General features: G+C 45.3%; 1 protein-coding gene across 1 annotated transcript in view; it reads right to left on the bottom strand.

Moving 5' to 3' along the window:
- Positions 1-5787: 5787 nt before the first annotated feature.
- LOC123035079 (complement C4-like) overlaps positions 5788-12353 on the bottom strand; it is a 73370-nt gene continuing 66804 nt past the window's right edge. Inside the window, exons 38-41 of the mRNA XM_044452918.1 lie at positions 10200-10292; positions 9022-9105; positions 7453-7585; positions 5788-6439 (exon numbers count right to left, since the gene is read on the bottom strand). Of these exons, the coding sequence (XP_044308853.1) occupies positions 6298-6439; positions 7453-7585; positions 9022-9105; positions 10200-10292 (452 nt within the window). The 3' untranslated portion in view covers positions 5788-6297. The remainder of the gene's footprint in view (positions 6440-7452; positions 7586-9021; positions 9106-10199; positions 10293-12353) is intronic.

Below are 12353 nucleotides of genomic sequence, written 5' to 3'. Positions count from 1 at the left end.
ATCCCTCCCAGAGGGCCGCCCAGTTGCATCCGGAATGCCTCCAGGGCGGGAGAGCCCACCACCTCCCCAGGTAATTGGTCCCATTGTCGCACTGCTCTAACAGACTGGAATTTTTCCCTGTTACATGCCCAGAATCTACCTTTCTGTAACTTGAGCCCAGTATTCCACGTCCTGCACTCCAGGGTAAGCAAAAAGAGAGCCTGAACTTCGCTTTTGTGACAGCCTTTCCAGTGCTTGTACAGTGCTGCCTTTTTTCTCCCAGACTTGTCTTCTTGAGGCTGAACATGCCCGGTTCTTTCAATCTCGATTCATGGGGCTGTCATTTCAGTCCCTGGGTTGTCCTTGTTGCCCTCCTCTGAACCCCTTCCAGCTTGTCTGCATCTTCCTTAAACTGAGGTGCCCAGAACCGGACACAGGAGTCCAAGTGAGTACTGCCATGCCAGGTTCCTCTCCCAGCCATATTCACACACTGCTTTTGCCTCACATCCTCTTTCTCTTTTTCCACTTGCTTGTGGGATGGGAAATGGGCCTGCTTTGCCATCTGAGCAGCACCTCTGAATGTGTAAAGAAAAACGTAAGGAAATTCAGGACAGGATATTGTGGAGAGCATTCATTCCTAGGGCTGCCATAATTCAGAGCCCGAGGAATTTGGAGCCGTATGAATTGACAGCAAGTGACAGAATCAAGAAAGGTTAAGAGGATCAGCAAATCCAGGGACCTCTGGTCAGCAGGCCCCTTTTGGGGGTTGGTTCCTTGCTGGGTACGCAACATGATTCACACATGTTAGGAGCAGCCACCTCTTGTGATTAGTTTACATGCACTCAAAGTCACTTGGAAGTCATAAACATCTAATCTTCTGAGGAGAGATGTGATACTCTGAAGTTATAAGCAAGCTAGAGGTGGAATGGAAAGGGCAGGGGTTATAGCTAAATGTGTTTTCTTGTCTGAAGTGTTCTGAATATTTCAAGCAGTATGAATTATTCTCATGGGGAGGGTCTGACCTTCTGAACGAAAATGGGAAGAAATGTGTTGTTTATTGCAACTCCACACAATATTTCCTTTTCATCTATTGTGGGGGGTTGAAACAACCAACCAAACCAAGTTGTAAAGCTTTTCTTGAAATGTAGAATGCTGGTGGGGGAAAGGATGTGAATGTCTGATTCTCTCCCAGATGGTGGGAGGAGATCTTATATATCCTACATAATAGCTTGTGGGGAAAGGATTGGAGACACCCCAGTAAGTTTTTGTTACAGAAATTCAGATGCAACCTCCAAAATCTTGTAATTAGTTGTGTTTCACTTCTTTAGCCCTAGCATCTCAAGAACTTAAAATTCTGGTTTCTCTTCTCCCTTCCTCAGACTGACTTGAAACTGCAGAGTTTTTTGTTGCTCTTCAAGAGGGCCATCTTAACAAGGTGTTTTGGTGCCTTAGGAGAGGAAAATATTGGCACATTTCCTAATGCTGCCACAATTTTAATAGCAGAAAATGGGTTGATGGGACGACTAGCCACTCCAGTGCCCCGAAAGGCCGTGCACTCTCCGAAGTGAGCAAGTTGGGTGGTTCATTTCACTCCAACACAGTAGGGGAGAAGGGCCTTTTTGGGAATGGCACCCTGACTTTGGAATGAGCTCCTCAAAGAGGTTTGCCTGGTGCCCTCTTTATACTCTTTTCAGTGCCAGTCGAAGACCTTTTTATTTTGACAATATTTTAATTTTTAACTTGTTTTGATTGGCATTTTAACAATGGGGTATGCCTTTTATTTGTTTATCGTTTTAATGTTATGTTATAATTGTGATTTGTGTTTTTATGCTGTATTACATGGCTTTATTGTTGTAACCCACCCAGGGAGCCACATGGTTAATAGGGTGGACTAGAAATCAAATCAAATCAAAAATACAGGTTGTATTTAAAATGGCACACACAGCGGCAGCCTGGGCTGGTCAATGCATCATTTTCCTTTATTGCACACCACGTCTCTGGGTTATGTGGCACCATGGACCTCTTAGCATATTAGGAACTGCCCATTTTGCCTCTCCATCAAAGTATCCCTGCTTGGAGAACCTGTGGTCCTCCAGATGTGGTTGGATTCCACCTCCAATGAGCCCCAGCCATGCTTAGCCATAGGGGAGTTCGGTTGCTCCCTTTAATATGCTCCACCGCTTTCTCTGCGGTGGTGCCCCATCTATGGCATGCGCTCCCCAGAGAGGTCCACCTGGCGCCGTCATTATTTGTTTTTTGGCACCAGGCTAAGATCTTTTTATTTAAAACTTATTTTAATTGTTAAATTATTTGGATTAATAGGATTTTAAAACTTTTAGCTGAGAATGCACGGGGGTTTTTAAATGTTTTTTTTATTGTTATTATTATTATTTATGTGTGTTTTTATGTATTCTTTGTGAGCCGCCCCGAGGCTTTGTTGCAATGGGGGTGGCATAGAAATGTTTTAAATAAATAAATAATACACTCTTGTCCATAAGCCTCATCTCCCTTACAATGCCATCAGCAGCAACCCTTTAACATTCAGTCACACCCAGAATGAATTGCATAAGTAGAACACAGATGCCACACCGATCATATTGCTAGGCTTCATGAAAACAGAGCCGCTTTCTCCAGGTTTATTATGGACGGATGGAATGTCTTCTGTTTGCCATTGCAGTTTATTTATTCATTCATTTAAAACATTTCTATGCTGCTCCATCGCAACAAAGCCTCAGGGCGGCTCACAACAAAAACAAAACAAAATCATACAAAAAAAATTATATACTAAAAATATTAAAACCCGGTGCATCTCGGCTTAAAATTTTTTTAAAATCCTACAGAATAAATTAACACTTAAAATAAGTTTTAAATAAAAAGGTCTTAGTCTGGCGCCGAAAAACAGTTCTGGGAACTTGTTTGGGACCTTCTCTCGCCTCCTAAGAGGTGGCCCTGGTAAGGCTGGGTTGCATTATACAGGACGAAAAGATATGTGTCAAGGAGCCAGGGATGGGGATCTATTTCAGATGCAAGCCATGGACTTCTCTACTGGAGGCTTTTAATCCCACCACTTTATTTGGGGTTCTGCTTCTGGATTCTTTGCAGAATTAAGAATGGCTCCTTTACATGTATTTTTTCCTGAGGTTTTTCTCTTCTGTGCTCTTCTTTGTTCTGCTACACCACAGAAATACATGAGCATCTCATCCTGGTCCCCTTCTCCATTTCAAGGTAATGTTAAACTTCCCTCAGTCTAAGAAAAGCCACGGAAGTGCTTGGAAAGCGTGAGAGAGGCCCTGGAGGATGCCAGCACCATGTAAAGTACCTGCAGCTACTATGAGCAGCCATCTGCCAGTGTTTTGGCTGCAAATACCTAATTCTCCTCAACAGCTGAACTCAAAGTCTGGAAGCACCCGTAATTATTGTACATGTGCATTTCGGATTTAGTTTTCCTCTTTCAGGGTTCTTTGACCATTGGGGTGTGGTGATGCACGTTAAAGAAAAGAGGCAGTCATGTTTCAGCTGGGAATGGAGCGGCTTCTGCAAGGATGGGGTTCTCCCAGTCCAAACCTAATTCTTTCAGGCACCCCGCTTCTTCATGTGACAAAACTGAATGAGATATGTATCTTTAATTAAGACTATTTTCTGACTATAAGATGCCCCCATGTATAGGAAGCCCCCCACTTTTCTTACCAATCTCCCTGCTCGCACGCACACGCCCATGCCCACACCAGTCGTGCTTGCGCCCTCGAGTGCACCCGCAATCGCACCTGTCCCCTCCCCCCGCAGCGCGCCCGTGGTTCTCCTCTCATCCCCCGTATATAAAACGCCCCTCCATTTTTAGGTAAATATTTTGAAGGAAAAGTATCGTCTTATACATGGAAAAATATGGTAAATCTTGAAGTAGATTCCCCAGATTTCTTTTGCAAACCTTGGGGTTCCACCAGGACTTTTACATTCCTACTTTGCATGGGCAGTGCTGGATGGCTTCATAAGGACTGGCACTCAGAGAACTGTGACTGCTATTAGTATGTAGGATGCTTTTAGTATGCCGAGTTTTGATGTGAAATAAAGGAGACTCGTCCTATTTGTTAGGATTGGTGCCAAGGATAAGAGAATCCATCTTTCATGGTGACCTAGTGAATTATTTCAGCTGGATGAATAAATAGAATTTTCTGATAAATGAGGAATACCTTTCCAAAATAGTTGATTGAGGGTGCAACCTTAGGACCTTCTGATACTGTCTGGGGTCATGGGATTATTCATACTTAACTATGAGTGTTGAGGAAGATCTGTTGATTTGCACCTTGCCCCTTCAGTCTGCTGCTGCTTGAAGTCCTTCAACTCTACCTTTAAGTGAGTTCATAATCACAATACTTGATGATATGCCCCTCTCAGCCACAATCCACCTGGACACGACAATCAAGATTCGGGGCCTGTCTCCAGCTGCTGCCTGCAAGGGAGGCTTGGTTGGTGGCCACAAGCAGGACAGCCTTCTCAGTGGCAGTCCCCTTGTTATGGCAGACACTCAGGACTGAGGCTGATTTGGTGCAAACTCCACTATTGATTTGGTACCAGGTTAAGATTGTCCTCTAAGACAACACACTTCATTAGCCTTAACATTATACTGGGCCTTAAGTTAGCTGCTTAACAAGTCTTCTGATTTAATTTGTGTTGTTACTGTAATGTTTTAATTTTTCTACTGTAATTTTAATGTATTTATTATCTGTATTTTATTGTGCTGTTGTAAATTATCCAGAGAGCGTTGACTATTGGGTGCTATAGAAATACAATTAATAATAGTAGTAATAGTAATAATCAGTTGTAGTTTTGTAGAGCAGCTTCTTAATGTATGATTTACTCACTAATTTCTCTTATATCGCACCATAGCCATGGCTTTCCGAATATTTTACAACAGCGTTATGTGGACCATGAGTGATCAGCTTGCAGGCCAAAACACAGGCCAAAACACCTAATGTCTCACCTAATCATTCTTAGCCAGCTACATGTAATAGGACTTTTTGGCCAAAACATCTAGAAGACAACAAGGTGCCAAACCCCGATGTATACTAATAGGTGCATGTTAACTGTTAGTAAAGGAATGAAGCAAACTTAGAGGACTATGCTTTTTATTGCACAAAGTAGCTGTAGTAGAGTAGTGCAAATATGCTGTGAGGCATCCAGATATGTAGTAATCACTAGCACTAAAGGCAAACATTCTGTTTTAAAATGAGCAGGATTAAGTCCGTGCTCCATCTTTGGTCAAGTATTGTCACGCATCTGAATATTTTTCATGCACGGACAAAATTTTTGTTCAAGCTTATGCATGGTGCTGATGTCAGGCAGTACTTCACAAAATGCTCATTTTTAATGAAAGCAACAGGTCCTAGAAATAGCTTTATTACAGTCAAATGAGCTGTGGGCAAGCATTTTTGTGTTTCTATGAATGCAAAGTGATACGCACATCACTGGTAACTACCATTTTGGCCACAGAATAAAAAATACAAGGCATTTTGCAACTTTTAAACTGGCGTGGGACAGATGTGGAGTCATAGAAGAGTAGAGTTGGAAGGACATACCTTTTCCTTCCATTTCAGAGAAGCTTTGAGGGAAAAGATGGGATGCAGCCAAAAATGCCAGTATATTTTAACTTAAAGCTCCTACTGCCAGGAACTAAACTTTAGGAGAAGTATATCAATCTTTTAGAATGGGAAAAATTGTACAAAACCTGGGAAGTCACCAAACAATCAGCAATCAATTGATGGGGAAAGCCTATGGCCATGAGAACGGGGGGGGGGGGGTGCCGACCTGTGGAAGCATGGACGGCCAGGGCCAGTCTATAGGCTGGGGGGTCCTCATCCTATTTTAAGTCAGTGGGTCTGCTCTTATACAAAACATTTTGATTTTTTTCCTGCAATGCTATTGCTTTTATTTTGTCAAAGCGCCATTTTCATGGCGAGTGAAAGGGCTCTGACATGGCCTTCGCCATTTTGTGCAAGCCCTTCTGCTGAAGAGAACCTCCGCGGTTCAGGAGTGAGAGGTCCCTGAGGTGCCAAACGCTGAGCGTGCCAGGCGAGGCAGCTCTCCGATAGCCCCGCTTCCCGAGTTCCCAAAAGGACCGGTGGACATTTGGTCCTGGCGCAAGAAGGCTCTTCTTACATCCTTAAACTCTCCGAGCATGATCATCGCGTGCCAAATTATCGAGCAAGTGGGGACGTGGGTTGCTTTCTGGCATCTCTAAGTCCACTGACATTGAATCCAGGGAAATCTAAGGTGCATCAGAATGAGCAAAAGCACAGGTGGTGCTGGTCCAGGTCCTTGGGCTCAGCTGCGGCAGCCATTCACAGCAAAAGAAGTGGTGAACTCCTGGAGTCGAGCACAGGCGCTGCGGTGCCGGGTGGCCCGACAGTGAGAGGATTTTGGTACCTCCTCCACCCAGGAGTTCCTATCCAGCAGGTACTGAGGGCTGTAGGAAAGGCAGGATCAGAATGTAGACAAACCCTACTCTGGAAACTGCCTTAGACTGAGTCAAGCCTATCCCAGTATTGTCAGCATGGATGGGCGACAGTGGGATTAGCCTGGGCTCTTTCCTAGGCCTGTGAGGAGCTGCCAAAGGACCGAGGCAGAGACTTTCTGCTTGCAAAGCACGTTCTTTGCCACTGAGCTACAGCTTGGCCTTGATCCCCGATATAAAAAAACAGCTGAAGTGATAAGATGCATGCGGCTTGGCAAATGGCTATTCTCAAATCTGCATTTACACAAACAACATCGTTGTGAGGGGAAGAGGCAAAAGCAGTACTAAGGGTGTTTAACTCTCCCTGTTTCACTGATTCTCCCAACTAATGCCCTCTCCCAGGCCCCACCCCCACCCCCAAGTGGTGCCTCTATCTGCATTTGAGGCTTGGCTCTGGGAAGAAAGGGGCAGGCCAGCATTTGCAGGGGGAAGCCTTACGCTTGCTGATTCTCTGAGGGAGGGCAGCAGAGCTCCGGTCTCCCTCACAGATGTGCAGAAGAGGGAATTTTGGGAGGCACAGCTTGTGCAAGGCTGAAATCCTCTCTTCAACCCAACTGTAAAGGGCACAGAAGCCCCACTGCTCTCGGTTGCATTGGGTGTTTCATTCTGCCCCCATCTCCACCCTCAAAGGCTTCCTTCCCATAAAGGCCTCGCAGGGCACTGAAATCTAGTGCAGTAATTACTAGATGGCAGTTCCAATGTCTCTGCCCATTTCTGGACTAGGGAGGCTGCTTGCCCTAAATATTCTCTGCCCCCTGTTTTTTTTTTTTTACAAGCAATAAGTAAAACAAGAGTTTGCAATTCTGTTTTTTTAAATCCCACAAAGCAGACAAACTGCCCAAGTTTACTTTTTTTGGCAGCCTCGAACTTTTAGGCTACTGATGTGCCTGGCCCTTCCATCAGTCCGCTGCAAGCGTAATTTCCACCCCCACCCTACGCACACACACACCTACCGGTTTACCTACCGGCTCTGAGCATCCTGAGTTTCCCCATCATGTCCCATCAGCAGATATTCACTACCTGTGGCCAAGCGTGTGCGACACGCTGCACGCACCACAAACCGTCGGGTGTCTTTAGTGGAGATGCTCACGTCCGCAGCTAGAGAGGAGAAAAGAAAAGTCAAGGTAAGAGAGCAGTACATAATCTGGTACCAGCAGCTGATGAGTAGCATCGCTCGAGCCAAGTGGGAGCAGACCTGATCAAATAATTCTTCATTTCCCCTTGCTTTTTTATTCTTCAGTTTAAAAAATGCATTGGTCAGGTTTTGGAACTTTGCACTACTGAAGGAGTTTACTTTGCTTTTATCACTGTTCCTATTCTCTTAGGTTTTTGATCTTACTTTTTTTTGTAATTCATGGCTTTAAGTGTGGTTTTGTAAACTACCCAGCCAGCTTTGCCTATTGGGAAGTAGGAAAACAAAAAACAAAAATAATGGTGATTTTCTTGTAGTTTGGGGGTAGGGCCTGGACTGGGTTGGGGCCATAGCAGAAGGGAGCCGGGACTGAACTCTTTTGCCTGCTGGTGTCGCAAAAAGAATCAGCCGCTCTCTCACATCCACCTGCTGCTCACAACAGGTGGAACAGGCCGCTTGGTGTCAGGAGAAGCTTTCCTCCATCGCAAAGCGTACATATACGCAGGATTCTGAAGCTCTGCAGAAGGAAGCGGGAAGAGGCAGCTGGCTTGCTTCTCTCTCCAGTTTCTGCTTTCTTGCCCAGCTCGACTGTTCATGCTGGCTGGATCTTGATCTCTTACTGTCTGGTTCTTTTGCTTAGACCTTTGGGAGTGACCAGGACTTTTGCCCTTGCCTTGCTTAGATCCACCCTAGTCTGTTACTGCGGGGATGGGAAAGATTTGTACGTGGGTGGGTGTCTTTTCTCCACAGTAATCAGCTGTGGGTTTCTTGCTGGGAGTGGGCATGACTGAAGCCAACACTGAGCAGGGTCACCATCTTCTTCTGCTCTGCCACTTTTTCCTTCTCTCTGCTCATTTTCCTCCATCCCCTTTCTTTTCTCCCACCCAATGGGCTGCCAGGAAAGAGTCAAATTGTTTTTGCAAGAGATCTTAACTTGTGGAGAGATTTTGAAATCAGACCTAGAAAAGCCTAAAATTAGCCTGAGGATTGCAGGCTGCCCATCCCTGTATTACAGGATTCTTCTTGGAACTATCTTTTTCTTAGGGTTTTTTCAAATTTGATTTTTATTGCAATTTACAAAACCAAACTACATCATAGAGAAAAAAGACAAAATAAAATATTACAATTTGGATAATATTTACAAGTCCTTTGTGGGTTGTATATCCCTATATATCAATATATAGCAAAATGTACTACTGTTGTTAAAAAGTTATGCATACATTTGAACAAAGGCTGCCCAAATATCCATGTATTCATCCGTTTGTTTTGATTTTTTTCTGCTAGAAAGCTCTGCATTTATTATTATTATTTATTTCATTTCTATACCACCCCACAGCCAAAGCTCTCTGGATGGTGTTTAGCATAATGCTTAACAGACCTCCCACCCCCAAGAATCACTTACTGAATTTCAAGACCTCTAGGATCCCAACTTCATAGACGCGGAAGGCACTTTCTATGCTCTCACGCTCCACTCGCACTCGGAATGCTGTGGGTAAAAGACAAAGCTTGTTGAAAGGAGAGAAATGACTTGAGAGAATCCAGCAAAACAAGAATTGACTGGATAATGCATATTGCTTTGTGTGTTCTTTGCCCAAAATGGAGTCTGTGCATCCTCTAAAGCAGGGGTCCTCAAACTTTTCCACCAGGGAGCCAGTTGAAAGCTGCCGGTGCTGGGTGTGGGCCAGAGAGGTGGTGCTGGCGGTGCGCGCGGGCTGGTGAGGGGCCGGCACGTGCAGGCACGGTGGGGGTGGGGCACACGGCGAGGCGGGGTGGGCACAGGCCTCGAGGCGGGCACACAAGGCAGCAGCTTGCTCGCTTGGAAATGGTTTTCTCGGAGCAAGCAAACTGCTTGTTTTCTCCGAGCAAGCAAACCGTGTACGGGGTGCGGTGGGCGGCGGCATGCGTGTGTGCGCGTGGTGGGTCCAGATGGGCATGGCGGGCCAGATCCGGCCCCCGAGCCTTAGTTTGAGGACCCATGCTCTAAAGAATTAAAATATGTGCAGACAAGAGGATCTGTTCAGATCTAATGGCTGAGGGCACTGATCAAGCTGGATTTGATCCTATGAACTCTTTTTTTGGACTTACACCCTTTTCTGCAAAAGGCTATGATCTGCTGATCTACTTTTTGTTTCATCTGAATATTGACATCAAAGCACAAAATAAGCTTTTCCTTTTCTGCTGTTCTGCTAACTTCTCAGTGGCATTCTGTGGTATTAGTTCTTTCACACCAAAAATCCCATTTTCCCAGCAATTAAAAACCTCCCCAGCACTGCTGTTCAAACAGAAACAAAACTGGAGGGTTAACAGTGATTGGTAAGGAACCAACCATGAACAGAGAATGATCAGCATGCAGCGAATGGCTCATATAGAAAAGGTTTAAGTTAGATCAGCACACAAGCGCAGAGCTGAAAGTAGGCTATATGAAGAGGCAGCTGAGAAGCCAAGAGACTCAACCAAGAGGATTGCACCAACTTAAACAGGCTTTGTGTGTTGCAGAAGCAGGGAGTACACAAGGGAACAGCCAAAATGAGCCAGGCTAGAAAGGATGGGGGCTCAATTTCCAGGACTGAACCCTCTTACCGTAATGCACAATGGGATTGTAACATGCGAACTCCAAACGAGCATCTTCTGTAAGAGCGCCCTCAATGGTATGCTTCAAACGTGGGCAGGCGCCTGTGCAAGGAGAGGAAAGACTGGTCACATTTCTCTGGGGTTGGTTTCCAGGACATTAGTGCAACATGGTTGTGAGAGGCAACTGATTTCTCAGGAAGAGACAGGGCAATTGGCTAGGCAGTCTGAACGTGGACGGCATGCAGAGACCTGAGGCACCTGGATTCTCAGAAAGCCTTTCCAGAGTTCGTTTTTCCGAATGCTGCTCAGAAAGGTAATCCAGAGGGCAGTTGTTCTGACAGCCCACTGGGCAGCACTGCCATCACTGCTATGTGCATGAAAGTGTGGACTGGCCTGAAAGAGCTGCCTCTTTTCAATGCTGTCCCTGCAATGTTGGACAGGTGCTGTGGCATCCCATAAGTCAGGGCTGCGAGGCCAAATCCACACCATCTGAAGTCTCCAAATAGCCATGCCCCCTCCCCTAGCCCCACCCTTTGCCTCCAGCCACTGAGGGTTTGGTGGTCTCCCAGATTTTGTGCAGTAGTCTCCTTTTTCTGAAAGGCTGAAATGCCCTTCACCTGAGGTTCAGTTACTGGTACTAAGCGCTTTCAGCTAAAATTGCTGCTGGATTAGTTACTCTCTCTTTTAGCTTTTGGTTCTCGTCCCCTTTGCCTTCGGTCCCACCCATTACTGGGATGTGGCCTTCTCTGAAATGGAAGGCAGTCCCACTGCTGCAATAAATTCTGTAAGGACCCAACATCCTCTCTAATACACCTTTCAACCTGCTCTCCCAGACTGCACCAAACCAGAGGCAAGGGAGCATTCCTCAGTGCAGACTGAGGCAAGCAGCATCTTCTGGGGCCTGACTGCCAGAATGCTCTGAGTGTGGTCACGCTCGTTAGGTTCACAGAATCATAGAACAGCAGTGCTGAAAGGGGTCAAGAAGGCAATCAGGTCCATCCCCTGATGTGGATCATCATGGGGGTCCATCCCCTGTCCTGATGTTTCAGGACACCAGTTTACATCAACCCGCTCAGATGGCTGTCCGGTTCCTGTTTGAATGTCTTTAGTGTGGGAGAGCCCCCCATCTCTCCAGGCAGCTGGTTCCACTGCCATATTGCTCTTGCAGTGAGGAAGCTTTTCCTGATATCTAGCCTGAATCTGGGTTGTCGCAACTCAAGTTGATTATTCTGTGTCCTCCACTCTGCTATCAGCAAGGGGAGATCTTGACCTTCCTCTTTATGACAGCCTTTGGGGTGTTTATAGAGTGATATTTATAGACTGATATCCTTTAGTCTTCTCTTCTGAAGGCTGAACATGCACAGTTATCTCAGTCTCTCCTCAAAGGGCAGTGTTTCCAAACTCTGGATCATTTTTGTTGACCCTTCTGAACCCTTTCTAATTTTTCTGGTTCTTTCTTAAAACTTCGTTCCTAGAATTGAACACAGTATTCCAGATGAGGTCTGACTAGTGAGCAATATAAGGGAATTTCTTCTACTTCTTGTGATTTGGAAGTATTACTTCTATTAATGCATCCCAAAATAGCATTTACCCTTTCTGCAGCTGCATCACATTGTTGGCTCATATTTAGCCTGCTGTCCTCAATAACTCCAAGGTCTTTTTCTTTTTCAGTTCTGTTGAGCCACGTATTCCCCATCTTGTATTGATGCATTAGGTTTCCTTTTCCAAGGAGGAGGACTTGTCCCTATTGATTTTCTGTTGCTTTCAGCCCAGCATTCAAGTTTATAAAGATTGCCCTGGATTTTAATTCTGTCTTTTAGGCTGTTTGCTATTCCACCCAATTTTGTATTGTCGGTAAATCTGATTATCTTTCCTTATACTTCCTCATCTAATTCATTAATAAAGATGTTGAAGAGCACTGGGCCCAGGACAGAATCCTGCAGCACCCCACTAGTTACCTCCCTCCAGTTTGAGAAGGTGCCATTGATGAGCATTCTTTGTGTCCGATTTAGCAGCCAATTTTGGATCCACCTAATCGTTTTTCTATCTAGTCCACCTTTTGCTAATTTGTTTATCAGAATGACATGGGGCACTGTGTTAAAAGCTTTGGTAAAGTTAAGGTAGATTATGTCCATAATGTTCCCTCTGTTTGGGAGGTTACCC

This window comes from Varanus komodoensis, unplaced genomic scaffold (genome assembly GCF_004798865.1).
Source record: "Varanus komodoensis strain SLA01 unplaced genomic scaffold, ASM479886v1 scaffold76, whole genome shotgun sequence".
NCBI classification, from domain to species: domain Eukaryota; kingdom Metazoa; phylum Chordata; class Lepidosauria; order Squamata; family Varanidae; genus Varanus; species Varanus komodoensis.
Note: the sequence above shows the minus strand (reverse complement) of the source record. Positions and strands in the feature narration are given on the sequence as shown.